At 38.7% G+C, this 13766-nt stretch overlaps 1 protein-coding gene across 1 annotated transcript in view; it reads left to right on the top strand.

Moving 5' to 3' along the window:
* MRPL3 (mitochondrial ribosomal protein L3) overlaps positions 1–12911 on the top strand; it is a 52660-nt gene extending 39749 nt beyond the window's left edge. The window contains exons 7-10 of the mRNA XM_066244338.1: positions 1055–1163; positions 6709–6786; positions 7016–7093; positions 11901–12911. Coding sequence (XP_066100435.1) covers positions 1055–1163; positions 6709–6786; positions 7016–7093; positions 11901–12053 — 418 coding nt within the window. The 3' untranslated portion in view covers positions 12054–12911. The remainder of the gene's footprint in view (positions 1–1054; positions 1164–6708; positions 6787–7015; positions 7094–11900) is intronic.
* The last annotated feature ends 855 nt before the right edge of the window (positions 12912–13766 follow it).

Below are 13766 nucleotides of genomic sequence, written 5' to 3'. Positions count from 1 at the left end.
TCACAGGCAGACTTAATAATGCTTTGAATTTTAGTACTTTTCACCTTCCACCTGCATGGCAAAATGTTTCTCTAGTTAGTAGACTTTGAAAGTAGAATAGTTTTATTTTAAAAAATGCAATATTGCTCTTTAAGAAATTGTTCCTCTCCAACTTTAATTTTTTCATTAGGTTCCTATTCAAACCTTGAAACCAGTATCTACCTACTATCTTCTAATAGTAAAACATTCAGCATGTGGGGCATTATTACTGTTTAGTGTTCTTTCTCTTGCTGCCTAACAATTACCCTAAACCGTAACAGCTTAAAACAACAGATATTACCTCACAGTTTCTGTGGTCAGGAATCCCAGTAAACTGATCAGGCTGATGGTGTGTCATGGGCTGCTGTAGTCATCTCAGGGCCCGACGTGGGGAGAATCGCCTCCAAGCTCACTAACTCAGCTGTTGCCAAGCCTTGGGTCCACAGGTGTTGGCTGAGACATCCTTGCCTCTTGACTCTATAGAATAGCTTATGATATGGCAGTTGGCTTCCTTCAGAGCCTATCAGACAAGAGAGTGCCAAGAATGAAGCCACATTCTCCTTGTAACCTAATGTCAGAGGTGGCATCTCATCACTTTTGCCATAGTTTATTCCTTAGAAGTGAGTTATTAGGTCCACTCAGACTCAAGAGGTGATTACTTAGGGGTGTGGGGATCTTAATGGTTGCCTGCCATATCTCTTTTGAGTACTTTGGGACTTCTGGAAATTTACCACTCTTACTAGGTTTTTTCTTAGGATTATGATGATAAAACTCCCTGTTCAGATCGAACTCCCTTCACTTAGTTTTCTCTTGTCTCACAGTCTTGAATTAGTCATTTGATGTAGAATGAGACTTTAGGAGGGGTGCAGACCAGGTCCGAGATAAAGGAATGTTCATTTGCAGTTTTGAATTTGTAGCCTTTTCTAGTTATTTAGATAAGGAGCTTTGTTAATACTCTAAGGTACTATCAAAATGTACAATTGGGAGTATTTCGTGCTCTGTTCATTATGAAAATTCTGTTGTTTATCTTGTTCAGTATTGGTAAAGGTTTTCAAGGTGTTATGAAGCGGTGGGGATTTAAAGGCCAGCCTGCTACTCATGGTCAAACGAAGACTCACAGGAGACCTGGAGCTATTTCAACTGGTGTAAGTATCGCTTTGTGCTGCTCTTCGTAATACTGAATATTCAGCTTCTGCACATAGAGTGCTTTAGTCTGTCCTTGGGATCAAGTCACACATGTTAATCTGACCCAAAGTAGGTCCTAGACCTTGTCACACTTTTATGGGTCCTGCCCTTACTTACTCTTTCCAGAGGCCAACTTGAATCATTTAGTTATACCCTACAGTCAGTATTCATATTCTTAATTGTTTTCTGCCTACTTTCTCATTCCCATCTCTGACTTCCATCCTACACTCTGAAGTCAGCTGCAAAGTCAGGGATTGCAAAGCCCTTTCGTCTGGCCCCACTGGTTCCTTCACACTTTTTTTTTTTGCCTTAAAAGAGGAAGGATTGTCAAGGACAATATAATGGTGCAAGGGAAAAGTGGTAGAGAAGAAATGGAGAAATAGACATTAAGCACATAGGAAATGGAGGGAGACTTTTGTATTGCTAATTCAGTTCTACTCTCCCAGAGATACAGCATAAAGTGCTGGGGCGGGGGTGGGGGGGGTATTCTTAGAGTATCAGAGTAATGCAGGTTTAACCTCTAAAGCCTTATATGTATATGTGTGTATATATATAGTATATATATCAGTGTTAAATAGAAATATTTCTACTTCTTTCATAAGTGGAATACAGATTAAAGCTACTCCTGAGTGACTAATGTTTTATGTAGCAGATTGTGTTATGAAACTCTTTGATTTTTGGCACTCTATTAGTAAGAATGTAGAGAAATAGGCACTCTCCTACATTGCTGGTGGGAATACAAAATAGTGCATCCTGGATGGAGGAGAATGTGACAATATCTAACAGAAATACACAGCAGTCCTACTTCTAGGAATTTAAAGATATTCTCTCCAAAATATAAAAATGCATTTTCATAAAATTAGTCATTGCAGTATTATTTGTAATTATAAGTATAAATGTCCATACCTGGGAGTTTGGATGAATAAAACATGGTACAGCCCTGGCCGGTGGCTCAGCGATAGAGCATCGGCCTAGCGTGTGGAGGACCCGGGTTCGATTCCCGGCCAGGGCACACAGGAGAAGCGCCCATTTGCTTCTCCACCCCTCCGCCGCGCTTTCCTCTCTGTCTCTCTCTTCCCCTCCCGCAGCCGAGGCTCTATTGGAGCAAAGATGGCCCGGGCGCTGGGGATGGCTCTGTGGCCTCTGCCCCAGGCGCTAGAGTGGCTCTGGTCGCAACATGGCGACGCCCAGGATGGGCAGAACATCGCCCCCTGGTGGGCAGAGCGTCGCCCCTGGTGGGCGTGCCGGGTGGATCCCGGTCGGGCGCATGCGGGAGTCTGTCTGACTGTCTCTCCCTGTTTCCAGCTTCAGAAAAATGAAAAAAAAAAAAAAAAAGAAAAAAAAAAAACATGGTACATCTACTCAATGGAATACTGCACAGCTAAAAAAAAGTATAAGAAGGCCATTTCTAAACGATGGCATGATTTCCAGGATATAAGGAATTGCATGTTACCTGCTTATTTTTGCAAAAGGAAGGACCAAAAAGATAACCCACAAACGAATGAGATTGGTTACTATAAGAGATGGGTGGGAACAGTAGGGAAGGCTCGGAAGTGGGAAGACACCTTCCTTGGTGGACTTTTTTGTTATACTTTTTTGTTACACTTTTTATATTTGGAATCATCTTAATGTTTTACATATTCAGAATAAAAACAAGAGGGGGGATTCATAATGGAATATAATTAGAGTATGAAACTGTTTCAAATGAATAACACAACCTCACCAAACAGGTGGGGAATAACTCAAGTAACTTTTGAACACACTATTTGGCTAGATACCCTGAGTCTAAATTTAAAATGTACTATGCACAAGTGTTGGGTTCTAAGTATGTTTATTTGCAACAGTATTAGGTAACTATTCTGAAATACTTTTCTGTGAATTGTATGATTGAGTAGATAGGTAAATATCATGATATGGAAGCCAGGTTTCTCAATGTTAGAGAAGGGTATTAAGTTATGAAAAGGAAGGAAATTAAAATGAACCTTGTAGTGTTGAATTCCAGGTGTAGGTATCAATATATATTTACTGTGTGTTTATGTAAACAAAGAAACAGATATGGCTATGTATGTGGCTGTGTACATATTTATGTTTAGGATGCTGAAAGGACCTAAAATTAAAGATATACCATAGCAAGAGCACACTTAAAGCCTAGATCTTGGTTTCTAAACACCATTCCCCACTAAAAGGAACTAGGGCTTGTTGGAGAAATGACTAATGTCATGCGTGAGGGTAAAAAGAATACAAGATGAACACAAACCAGCTTGTTCAAGAAATCAAGGAAGTGCTTAAAAAATAATGACACATGAATAGGGCCCAGGGCCCAGCTGAAATTAGCTCTCACTTGCAAAAATTGGGAGTTTGATCTGAAAACTTAAAAAATGAAATAAACTTAGAATCCATGAGTTTACCCTGATACAAATAAATAAAATGAACAGATAGGTTAATAAATAAACCGGAGAAAAGGGACTGCTCTTCCTTACAGTATAATCTCAACTAATGCAGAAGAAATGATGGAGTTAGAACATCACTTTGACAGCCATCATGGAAATAATTGATTCAGACAGGAATTAGCAGTGTATGCTTAAACAAGTGGTGAAAGCTTGATGGACACTACTTACTTACATAGGCCCAACACAAATTGCTTATTAATTAAAATGGGCAAAATAATAACCTTAGAGTGGATTTACCCTAGAGAACACATTCTTAAGTAACTGATCAATGTTAGACATAACCAGTAATCGAACAAACTGACATAATGTGCCCCTAATCGGATTCTGGGAGAAGAACACAGCATCACTTCTGGGGTAAGTCCTACTGAAAATGCTTCACCTAAATCCACTCACAGGGAAACATTAGACCCAAAGTGAATGATAGATGACAAAGTAATTGGTTTATCACCTTCAAAAATGGCAAGGTCGTGAAAGCCAAGGAAAGACTGAGGAGCTGCTCCTGATTTAAGGAGACTACAGAGACATGACAGCTAAGTGCAATATGTAATTCTGGAGTAGATCCTGGGCTTGGGGCGGGGATGGCTATAAAGAACATTGGAGCGGTGGAGAAAATTAGAATGTGGACTGTAAGTTTTACAATCAAGTATTAAATTTTCTTAGCCTAATTGTATTGTGGTTATGTAAGAGAGTATCCCTGTTCTCAGGAAACAGTGAAATACTTACAGGTAAAGGAACATCACGTCTGTCACCAGATTTTAAATGATGTAGGAGATGTGCTTACATAGAGATAGAGTGAATGGTAGAGAAAATGGACAACATGCAAACAACTGGTAAATTTGGGTAAAATGTATGAGTTTTTTGTGTGATATTTGCAACTTTTCTATAAACATGAAATTATAGTTATAAATTGAATAAAAAAGTTATAAAAATGAAGTAGATCATAGACAAATTCAGAGCTTAAAAACTCTTAAGAAAACGTAGGAGTAAATCTTCATGAACTTGGGTTTGGCAAGGCCTTATATATGATACCAAAAGTACAAGTAACAAAAGAAGATACAGATAAATTAGATTTCGAGTTTAAACTTTGTGCTGCAAACAGTTCCATTAAGAAAACTGAGAAAAGACAACTCAGAGAATGGAAGAAAATATTTTCAAATGATTTATCTACTAAGGCTTGTATCCAGAATATGTAAAGAACTCTTACAACTCAGTAGTAAAAAAATAACTCAAGCAAATGTCAGCAAAGGACTTGGATAGACATTTTTCCAAAGGAGATATTCAAATGCCAATAGCACATGAAAAGATGCTTCACATCTTTAGCTGTTACGGAAATGTACATCGAAACTACAGTGAGATACCCCTTCACGCTATAATGGGATGATTATAATTTATAAAGACAGATAACAACAAATGTTGGCAAGGATGTAGAAAAATTAGGACCCTTACACATTGTTGGTAGGAATATAAAAATGTTGCAGTTGCTTTGGGAAATGGTTTGATAGATGCTAAAAATATTGAGTGTAAAATGATCACGTGACCCAGAGTTCCACTCTTTAGTCTATACAAGCAGTCTCTGGTTACGAATGACACAGGGTCTGTAGGTTTGTTCTTAAGTTGTATTTATAAGTTGGAACAGGTACATTTACCTATTAAATACAACTTAGATGTTTGTTTTAACATAGTATTTATTTTTATCTTTCTGTGCATATAAATACTTAAACATTTTAATATACAGCCTTAAACAATCTTGGATGATGGACTTATTGGAGAGGCTGGGACTGCTGTTAGAGAGTCAGGTTTGATTCTGCTGCTGGAATGAGCTCCTTGAAGTAGGCATCCAGGGAGGTTTGTGCAGATCCTGTCTTTTTCTCATCATAAATGGCCCTGTAGCGTCTCCGGCCTTCGGGAACTGTGCATATAGTAAACTTTGGTGGATCTCTGTATCAGGTTCTTGCTTTTCTAACTTTGCCATTCCTGCTTCAATGAGACAAAAAGCATGAACCTTTTGTACAAAATGTTTTCTGTTCTGGAGTTTCTGGGTCCCTGTTTTCTTCCCTAAAAGCTATCATCTAGTCTGCTGCTTTAGTTCTTTATGGTCTTAATTGGTTAGTTCTTTGCCACAGGAGTCGAGTTAACTCTATCATACCATTTTCACTGATGTCCAACAGTAGTTGATTACCAATAAATAGCCTGTACCGTGCTCTATTCGTAAGTAGGAGTTGTATATAAGTCTGATGTTTGTAACTCAGAGACTTACTGTGCCCCAAAAGAAATGAAACATTTAAGCTCCTTAAATTAGGGAGGGCGGAGTCTTTTTTTTTTTTTTAAGTAATGTAATGTTAAGCAAAGTACTTAATCACAAAGTATTTATAGAACAGAGAATGAAAGAGGGATACTTCATCTATAATATTCAGAATTGTCTTTTAAGCTTTGTTGGTTATTTCTTAATATGAGCTACTTCCCCTGGACTTTTACCTGTTGTTGTGAGAGTAGTGATGCAGAAGTTTCTATAGTTCAAGAATTTATGTGTTATGAGAACCTTTCCCATTTTAGTGTAATTCAGACTTGCTTCTTTAGATGTAAAATTATCCATTATCAAAGCCAAAATCAGAGAGGCTGTGTGAAGCTGTTTGATTTTTGTAAGTCAGAGATGACCGGGGCTGGACAAACAAAACTCAGGATTGTGATAACTCAGTCCTTTCACAGTTCTGGTGAAGGAAGGTAACAGCAAAAGCCGAGGTTGGGGGGCAGGACCATTGCAGCAACTGGAGTGTGCATGGAGTCTGTTAAGTTAGTACGCACAGAAGATGAGTGAAAACAGCCGGGCAGTTAACTGGTGTTTGGTGGTGTGACATGTTTGTATATCCTTTTTCTTTTTAAATTCTCAACCAATATTAGTGCAGTTGCTCCTCTCTTGTTACTGAGTTTTTCTCCTAAATCTGTTCTTAGTCCATATTTATTTTGTTGCTCTAAAACTCCTATCTTGGTTTACAGTCTGTTTTGCTCAGAACTGAAAGAGAGTACTTCAACGTGCTATTCTGGTTCTCTTACTTAGGATGTTGCTAGAGTCTGGCCTGGGACTAAAATGCCTGGACAAATGGGAAACAGAGACAGGACAGCATTTGGACTGAAGGTAAGTTTCTGAAGTGGCTCTTTTTAGGAATGGTTAAATTAATGCCTAAATTCAGGGGCACTGGAGTATGTATTTAATGGCTTTAATTATGGGTTGTTCAATTTAATGTTTAAACAATATAATGACTGTTCTAATCAGTTTCACAGTTATTGAGGGGTAGAAGATAGGTGAACTGTGTGTTATCCTCAAATTTTTAACTTTTAAAGTTGGATTTCATTTTTTGCTTTAGGTGTGGAGAATAAACACAAAGCACAATATAATCTATGTAAATGGCTCTGTTCCTGGACATAAAAATTGCTTAGTCAAGGTAGGTATATAGATAGCTCTCTGTATTTTCTATTGTTCACATACGTGGATGTGAATAAAATTCTCCTTTGACCTATAATTGTAGCTTGAAAATTAGTGGCTATTTTTCCATGAAAATTTTTTTCTTGCTTTTTAGTAACATCTGAATAAAAAAAAAATTGCACAAAATAACCTATAGTTTATGTCTATAAAGTGATGAACCTGCAGAAAGGGTAGGACCAGTGAGCAGCGTCTCTTTGGAAATATAAAAAGGAGATTTGCATACTGTTGCCAAAATATCAGTGTATCTCTGTCGTTCCCAAAAAGAACTTTTTAGTTTCTTAAGAGTACTTCGAGCTTGTGGTGGTGGCGCCGTGGACAGTGTCGACCCAGACTGCTGAGGTTGCCCTCTGATCCCCAGTCAGGACACACGTGAGAAGCAATCAGTGCACAGCTAAGTGGAGCCAGAAGATGATGCTGCTCTCTCTCCCCCTCAAAAATACTGTAATTGGCCCTGGCCGGTTGGCTCAGCGGTAGAGCGTCAGCCTAGTGTGCAGAGGACCCGGGTTCGATTCCCGGCCAGGGCACACAGGAGAAGCGCCCATTTGCTTCTCCACCCCTCCGCCGCGCCTTCCTCTCTGTCTCTCTCTTCCCCTCCCGCAGCCAAGGCTCCATTGGAGCAAAGATGGCCTGGGCGCTGGGGATGGCTCTGTGGTCTCTGCCCCAGGCGCTAGAGTGGCTCTGGCGCAACATGGCAACGCCCAGGATGGGCAGAGCCTCACCCCTGGTGGGCGTGCCGGGTGGATCCCGGTCGGGCGCATGTGGGAGTCTGTCTGACTGTCTCTCCCTGTTTCCAGCTTCAGAAAAATGCAAAAAAGCAAAAAAACAAAACAAAACAAAAAAAACTGTAATTAATTAAAGAGTACTTTGACACCAGAACCAGAAATACAGAAGGTTAAAATTAAATGTCAAGAAGAAAGGTAATTAAAAGGTAGACATTTTAAGGAGAGATTCTGTTATTACTAGCATTGCTCTGATTATACTTTTAAGGATTTTCCCTAAAAGGGAAATATTCCTGCTCATTTTTATGTTCAGATATATAAAGTAAAAGAAAACTCTATAACAGGATGGATCTGAAGAAGAACTCATACTCTCGGAGACTTATTTCCATCAAATAAAATACAAATTAAATATTCTGCCTGTGATTTAAGCCAGAGTGATATAAAATGATAAATCACTTGAATTTTGAATCTTCCATTCTGAAAATAAATTTGTAGTAGAAGTTATAACAGCTACTCCTAGGAATATATTCTTCATTAATTTTCCAACAATAACAAAAATAGATTGAAACTTAAACCTCAGATTTTTCATTTGGGGTCTTTCTGTATATGCTTCTTATAATTTTTTTTGTCTTTTTTAGCGGGGGTGGTGGACAGACAGGAAGGGAGAGAGATGAGAAGCATCAACTCCTAGTTACGGCACCTTAGTTCATTGATTGCTTTCTCATATGACCAGGGGGGCTCAAACCAAACACCATGGGGTCATGTCTATGATCCCACGCTCACGCTGGCAGCCTCCGGGTTGCCAATCTGGGTCCTCAGTGACCCAGGCAACATTCTATCTATTGCGCCACCGCCTAGTTAGGCTGCTTTTTATATCTTAAAGTATGTAGGTTCTATTACTAGCAAAAGGTACAATATTTATTTTAATCTTACAGTAATTAAAATTCCTTTTGGACACTCTTACTTTTCAACGGATTATTCTCATTTTTCTTAAAGAGAAAAATGTATTCGATGAATACTTACTTGCAAGGTCTTCTTTTCCTTTTTAAGATTGCAGGTGTGTAGGCTTACGTAGGTTTCCATTCTCTGAGGGACTACAGTGACAGGCAGCTGAAGGCAGCAGGCTTTCATTGAATTTCTCATAATATTTTGGGTTGTGATTCAGTGGATTACTCCCTCCACTTTCCAGATGTATTACATGTTATGCATATCTCAACCTAATAAAAGAGAAAAAAAGGAAAGTGATTATTTTCCATAATAAAATTATACTGGATAGCAGGTAAATTTGTTAACGTCAGATGCTTCTAGCCCCATTTGCTACACACACGATTCTCAGCAGGCTTCCAGGTGGACCTTACTGCCACTGAGACTTTGCAGGTACCGCCTCAGCACCCCGACACCAGCGGGATGGGTAGGTCACCTGTCTTGAAAACCATAATATGTGCAGTGATTTTCAAGTGTGCCTGTTTTTGTGTGTGGCCTAACCTCCACCTTTCTTTCTTTTTTCTTGTTTATTGAATTTATTGGGGTTAGGAATTTGAACTGGTTTACCAATATACAAAAATATAAAAAGAAGGATGTAGGTAGTTGAGGGGGTCTGGCTGAAGGCAGGGAAGTGATAAAGTCAGATAAGATTAAGTGCACAGAAATACATACCCAGGAGTCTTGCGCCTCTGGGCCGCAGACTCTGCTCTCAATTTTAGAGCCTCTGTCGTCATTAATGTTTCAAATCAATGAATTACAGTATTGTAGCATTTACAATTAGAATATTTAAGCACCTGGAGATGTTTTCTCTAAACCTTTTTACCTTGATTGATCAATGTCACCCCATTGAAATTTAAAAAAAAAAAATTTAAGCAGTGCTTTTGTCTGAAATGTTCCTCAAACATGATAAATTCATAAAAATGTAAAAGTAACTGAGAATTCACTGTTTAGGTCATTTATGTTTACATTTATCAAAATAGCAGAGAAAATTTTATTACTGGTTTCATAGTTTGTTTACTTGGGTTTTATTTTCAGTTTTAAATTCTTTTTCTTTTTTAAGAGACAGAGAGAGGGCCCTGGCCAGTTTGCTCAGCGGTAGAGTGTTGGCCTGGCGTGCGGGGACCCGGGTTCGATTCCCGGCCAGGGCACATAGGAGAAGCGCCCATTTGCTTCTCCACCCCCCACCCCCTCCTTCTTTTCTGTCTCTCTCTTCCCCTCCTGCAGCCAAGGCTCCATTGGAGCAAAGATGGCCCGGGCGCTGAGGATGGCTCCTTGGCCTCTGCCCCAGGTACTAGAGTGGCTCTGGTCACGGCAAAGCGACACCCCGGAGGGGCAGAGCATCGCCCCCTGGTGGGCAGAGCATTGCCCCTGGTGGGCGTGCCGGGTGGATCCTGGTCGGGCGCATGTGGGAGTCTGTCTGACTGTCTCTCCCCATTTCCAGCTTCAGAAAAATACAAAAAAAAAAAAGAGAGAGAGGGATAGACAGGGACAAACAGGAATGGAGAGAGATGAGAAGCATCAACCATTAGCCTTTCATTGCGACACCCCAGTTGTTCATTGATTGCTTTCTCATATGTGCCCTGACCGCTGGCCTTCAGCAGACTGAGCAACCCCTTGCTTGAGCCAGCGACCCTGGATCCAAGCTGGCGAGCCCCTGCTCAAACCAGATGAACCCACGCTCAAGCTGGCGACCTCAGAGTCTCGAACCTGGGTCCCTCCGCATCCCAGTCTGACGCTCCATCCACTGCGCCACCGCCTGGTCAGGCAGTTTTAAATTCTGAGAGTTTAAATTAGAAAGAATATGACTGTTTTTATCCTAAGTTAAAGTTCAACCCAAGATTAGTTGGGGAAAAAATAGGTTTATTTTCTTCTGGGAAACCTATGGATAATTTTTTGGAACAACTTTAATGAGAGAGATTAAACTAGATATATTTTTCTGTACTTAGCTGTTCCTAGCAGCTATGTACTTATTTCAATCAAATTATTCATTTCTTATTGCCAAAATGATTATGGCTTATTTTATTCTGTGTGTATAATTATATGTAATTTTTTATTCCTCTCTGAATGAAGGCTGTAGAATAAGTCAGAAGCTTTAATCAACCCAACGATGTTTTCTAAAATTAAAACACATCATTTTAGATTATATCAGTAACTACTATTCCTTAGCTTATGAATTCAGATATAATTAGAATATTTTTAGACTATTAAGCATACATATTTTTTAAATGTAGAGATAATAGCAGTATTATAAAGACTTACGACTTTATTATTGTTTTTTGCTAAATACTATTCTGTTCTTAGCTCCTAAATGAGATGCTGCTTGTTAAATGTAAACTAATTTCCTTAATAAAACAGTATTTTCAATTATGTGTTCTTAAAATTAAGACTAATAAAAATATTAGGCAAACTAATTTTAGCATCAGCTCAAAAAAATCAGTGGTATAAAATAAAAATAGATATGAATAGATAAAATCAGTGATTAAGAAGTAGATAGTAATACCTTTTAGGTATATAATTTATATCAGCGTTTTATATTTGAAAAACCAATTTGGATAAAACATACTTAAAATGTAACAGTTGCGCCTGACCAGGCGGTGGCGCAGTGGATAGAGCATCGGACTGGGATGCGGAAGGACCCAGGTTCGAGACCCTGAGGTCGCCAGCTTGAGTGTGGGCTCATCTGGCTTGAGCAAAAAAAAAAGCTCAACAGCTTGGACTCAAGGTCGCTGGCTCGAGCAAAGGGTTACTTGGTCTGCTGAAGGCCCATGGTCAAGGCACATATGAGAAAGCAATCAATGAACAACTAAGGTGTTGCAATACGCAATGAAAAACTAATGACTGATGCTTCTCATCTCTCTCTGTTCCTGTCTGTCCCTATCTGTCCCTCTCTCTGACTCTCTCTCTCTGTCCCTGTTTAAAAAAAAAAAAAAAGTAACAGTTGCATTATTCAATTAGAAAATATAGGAATAGCTAGACTTTGATTATATGAATATTAAATAAAACAAGCTGTCTTTAACTTAATTGGTAGCACTTACTAATAAGATATTTGCCTCCTTCCCCCAGATCAGAGATTCTAAACTACCTGCCTATAAGGATTTCTGTAAGAATCTACCATTCCCGACATATTTTCCTGATGGAGATGAAGAGGAACTACCAGAAAATCTGTATGATGAAAATGTGTGTCTACCCAGCGCACCTTCTATTACATTTGCCTGACCTCAGTGGACATGGGAGAGCCTCATCCTTTGTAGCTTTGATGGGTCAGCAACAGCAGAGCCAGGAATTCTGTTTTGCTTTCTTAGTCACAACATCATCACACTTGTCACCTTTGTCAAGGACATAAATATTCATCTGCCAATGGAATTATTTTTAATTACCACATTAAATAAATCAAGTACACCTGACCCGTGGTGGCACAGTGGATAAAGCATCAACCTGGAAATGCTGAGGTCACCGGTTCAAAGCCCTGGGCTTGCCTGGTCAAGGCACATATAGGGGTTGATGCTTCCTGCTCCTCCCTTCTCTCTCTAAAATAATAAATCAAGTACCATTGGATATGCCAAATTTAGATGGACTGGCGGTGTGCATATTAGCAAAATCTTTGTAATTTGTGGGGTTTTTTACTACATATTTTTCAAGGTATCTTTAGATGTTCATAAATTTAACTTTTATTAAAGATTTACCTTTGTGAATGGTTATGGGACAGTGGCAAACCATAGGGGGACTATGGTGTAACATATTTAGATAATCCATTTCCTAAAATATTTTATCAGTCTTCTACATTTTTGAGGCCTAAAGAGTGGAAGTGAGATTTTTATTTAAATTACAGAAATATATTTGTCATAAATTAGGGGACCTATTTACATTTCTGTTGAGAAGAATAGTTTTTAGTTTGATCACTAAGCTGTAAGATAGGTATAATCATTTTTTCTTTCATGCCCTCTAGAAAGTATTTGAAATGGCCTGGGATCATACATTCAACACACTTTTATTAAGCACCTCTTACTTGAAAATGTTAATGGCTGCTGGGTTTCGCTTCATTGTATGAAATTAAAATGTGTTTACTAATGGCTATTTCTGACATAATTAAGCTTAACCATGTAAGTCCTGTATAAACAGGCCTCATTTAACTACTGGATTTACTGTGGACCAGATTCCTCTGGCCCCACAGAGTGCGTATTAACTCAACATTTTCTGAGACATCGTTCATACAACCACCCAAGAGACTTACTAACCATGGTGTTAGGTCTCCATGTGATTTCCTGATAACCAAGGGATGTTGTTAAAAAGTCCTATAGTATATTCCTGCCCATATCACATTTCTCTCATTCTTAATTTTAAATCTAAGTGTGGCCACGTCTTTTAAAATTTTTTATTTATACTTTATCTCATTCTGTTAAAGATTTGCGGACATTGACAGGCTCTGACATGGAAAAGTAAGGGGAAAATATGAAGATGTAAATCAAATTAGGTGGACGGTTGGGAAGGAATGATGCCAGTATAATATAGATGAGCAGGCCGTGGCATGCACTTGTTATACTCAGAGCTTCCCAGGTACCAAAGTAACACATTGAACTATTAGATATTTATCTTTAATCATGAGTTCCTCAAAAAGAATCATTTTAAACTGGAGTAAGTATTGCTTTCCATCACATTTTTTTTATTATTAAAAACATTAACTTATAAACCTAGAAATTCCTGAACTTGTTGAAAGGTAGTTCAAATAAACATCATACTCAAGGGTAAAATATTAAATGCATTCTTCTCAGCTCAAACCAAAGGCGCCCTTTACTAGCTCTGTTCAACAGTGTTCTTGGAGGTCCTAACGAGAGCATGTGGCACAAAAAAGTAATGATATAAATATTGGAAAGTGAGAACAAATTTTACTGTTTATAAGAAATATCTATCTAGAATACCAAGGACAATTAA

This window comes from Saccopteryx bilineata, chromosome 10 (genome assembly GCF_036850765.1).
Source record: "Saccopteryx bilineata isolate mSacBil1 chromosome 10, mSacBil1_pri_phased_curated, whole genome shotgun sequence".
Taxonomy (NCBI): domain Eukaryota; kingdom Metazoa; phylum Chordata; class Mammalia; order Chiroptera; family Emballonuridae; genus Saccopteryx; species Saccopteryx bilineata.
This window is presented reverse-complemented; position numbering and strand designations above follow the sequence as displayed.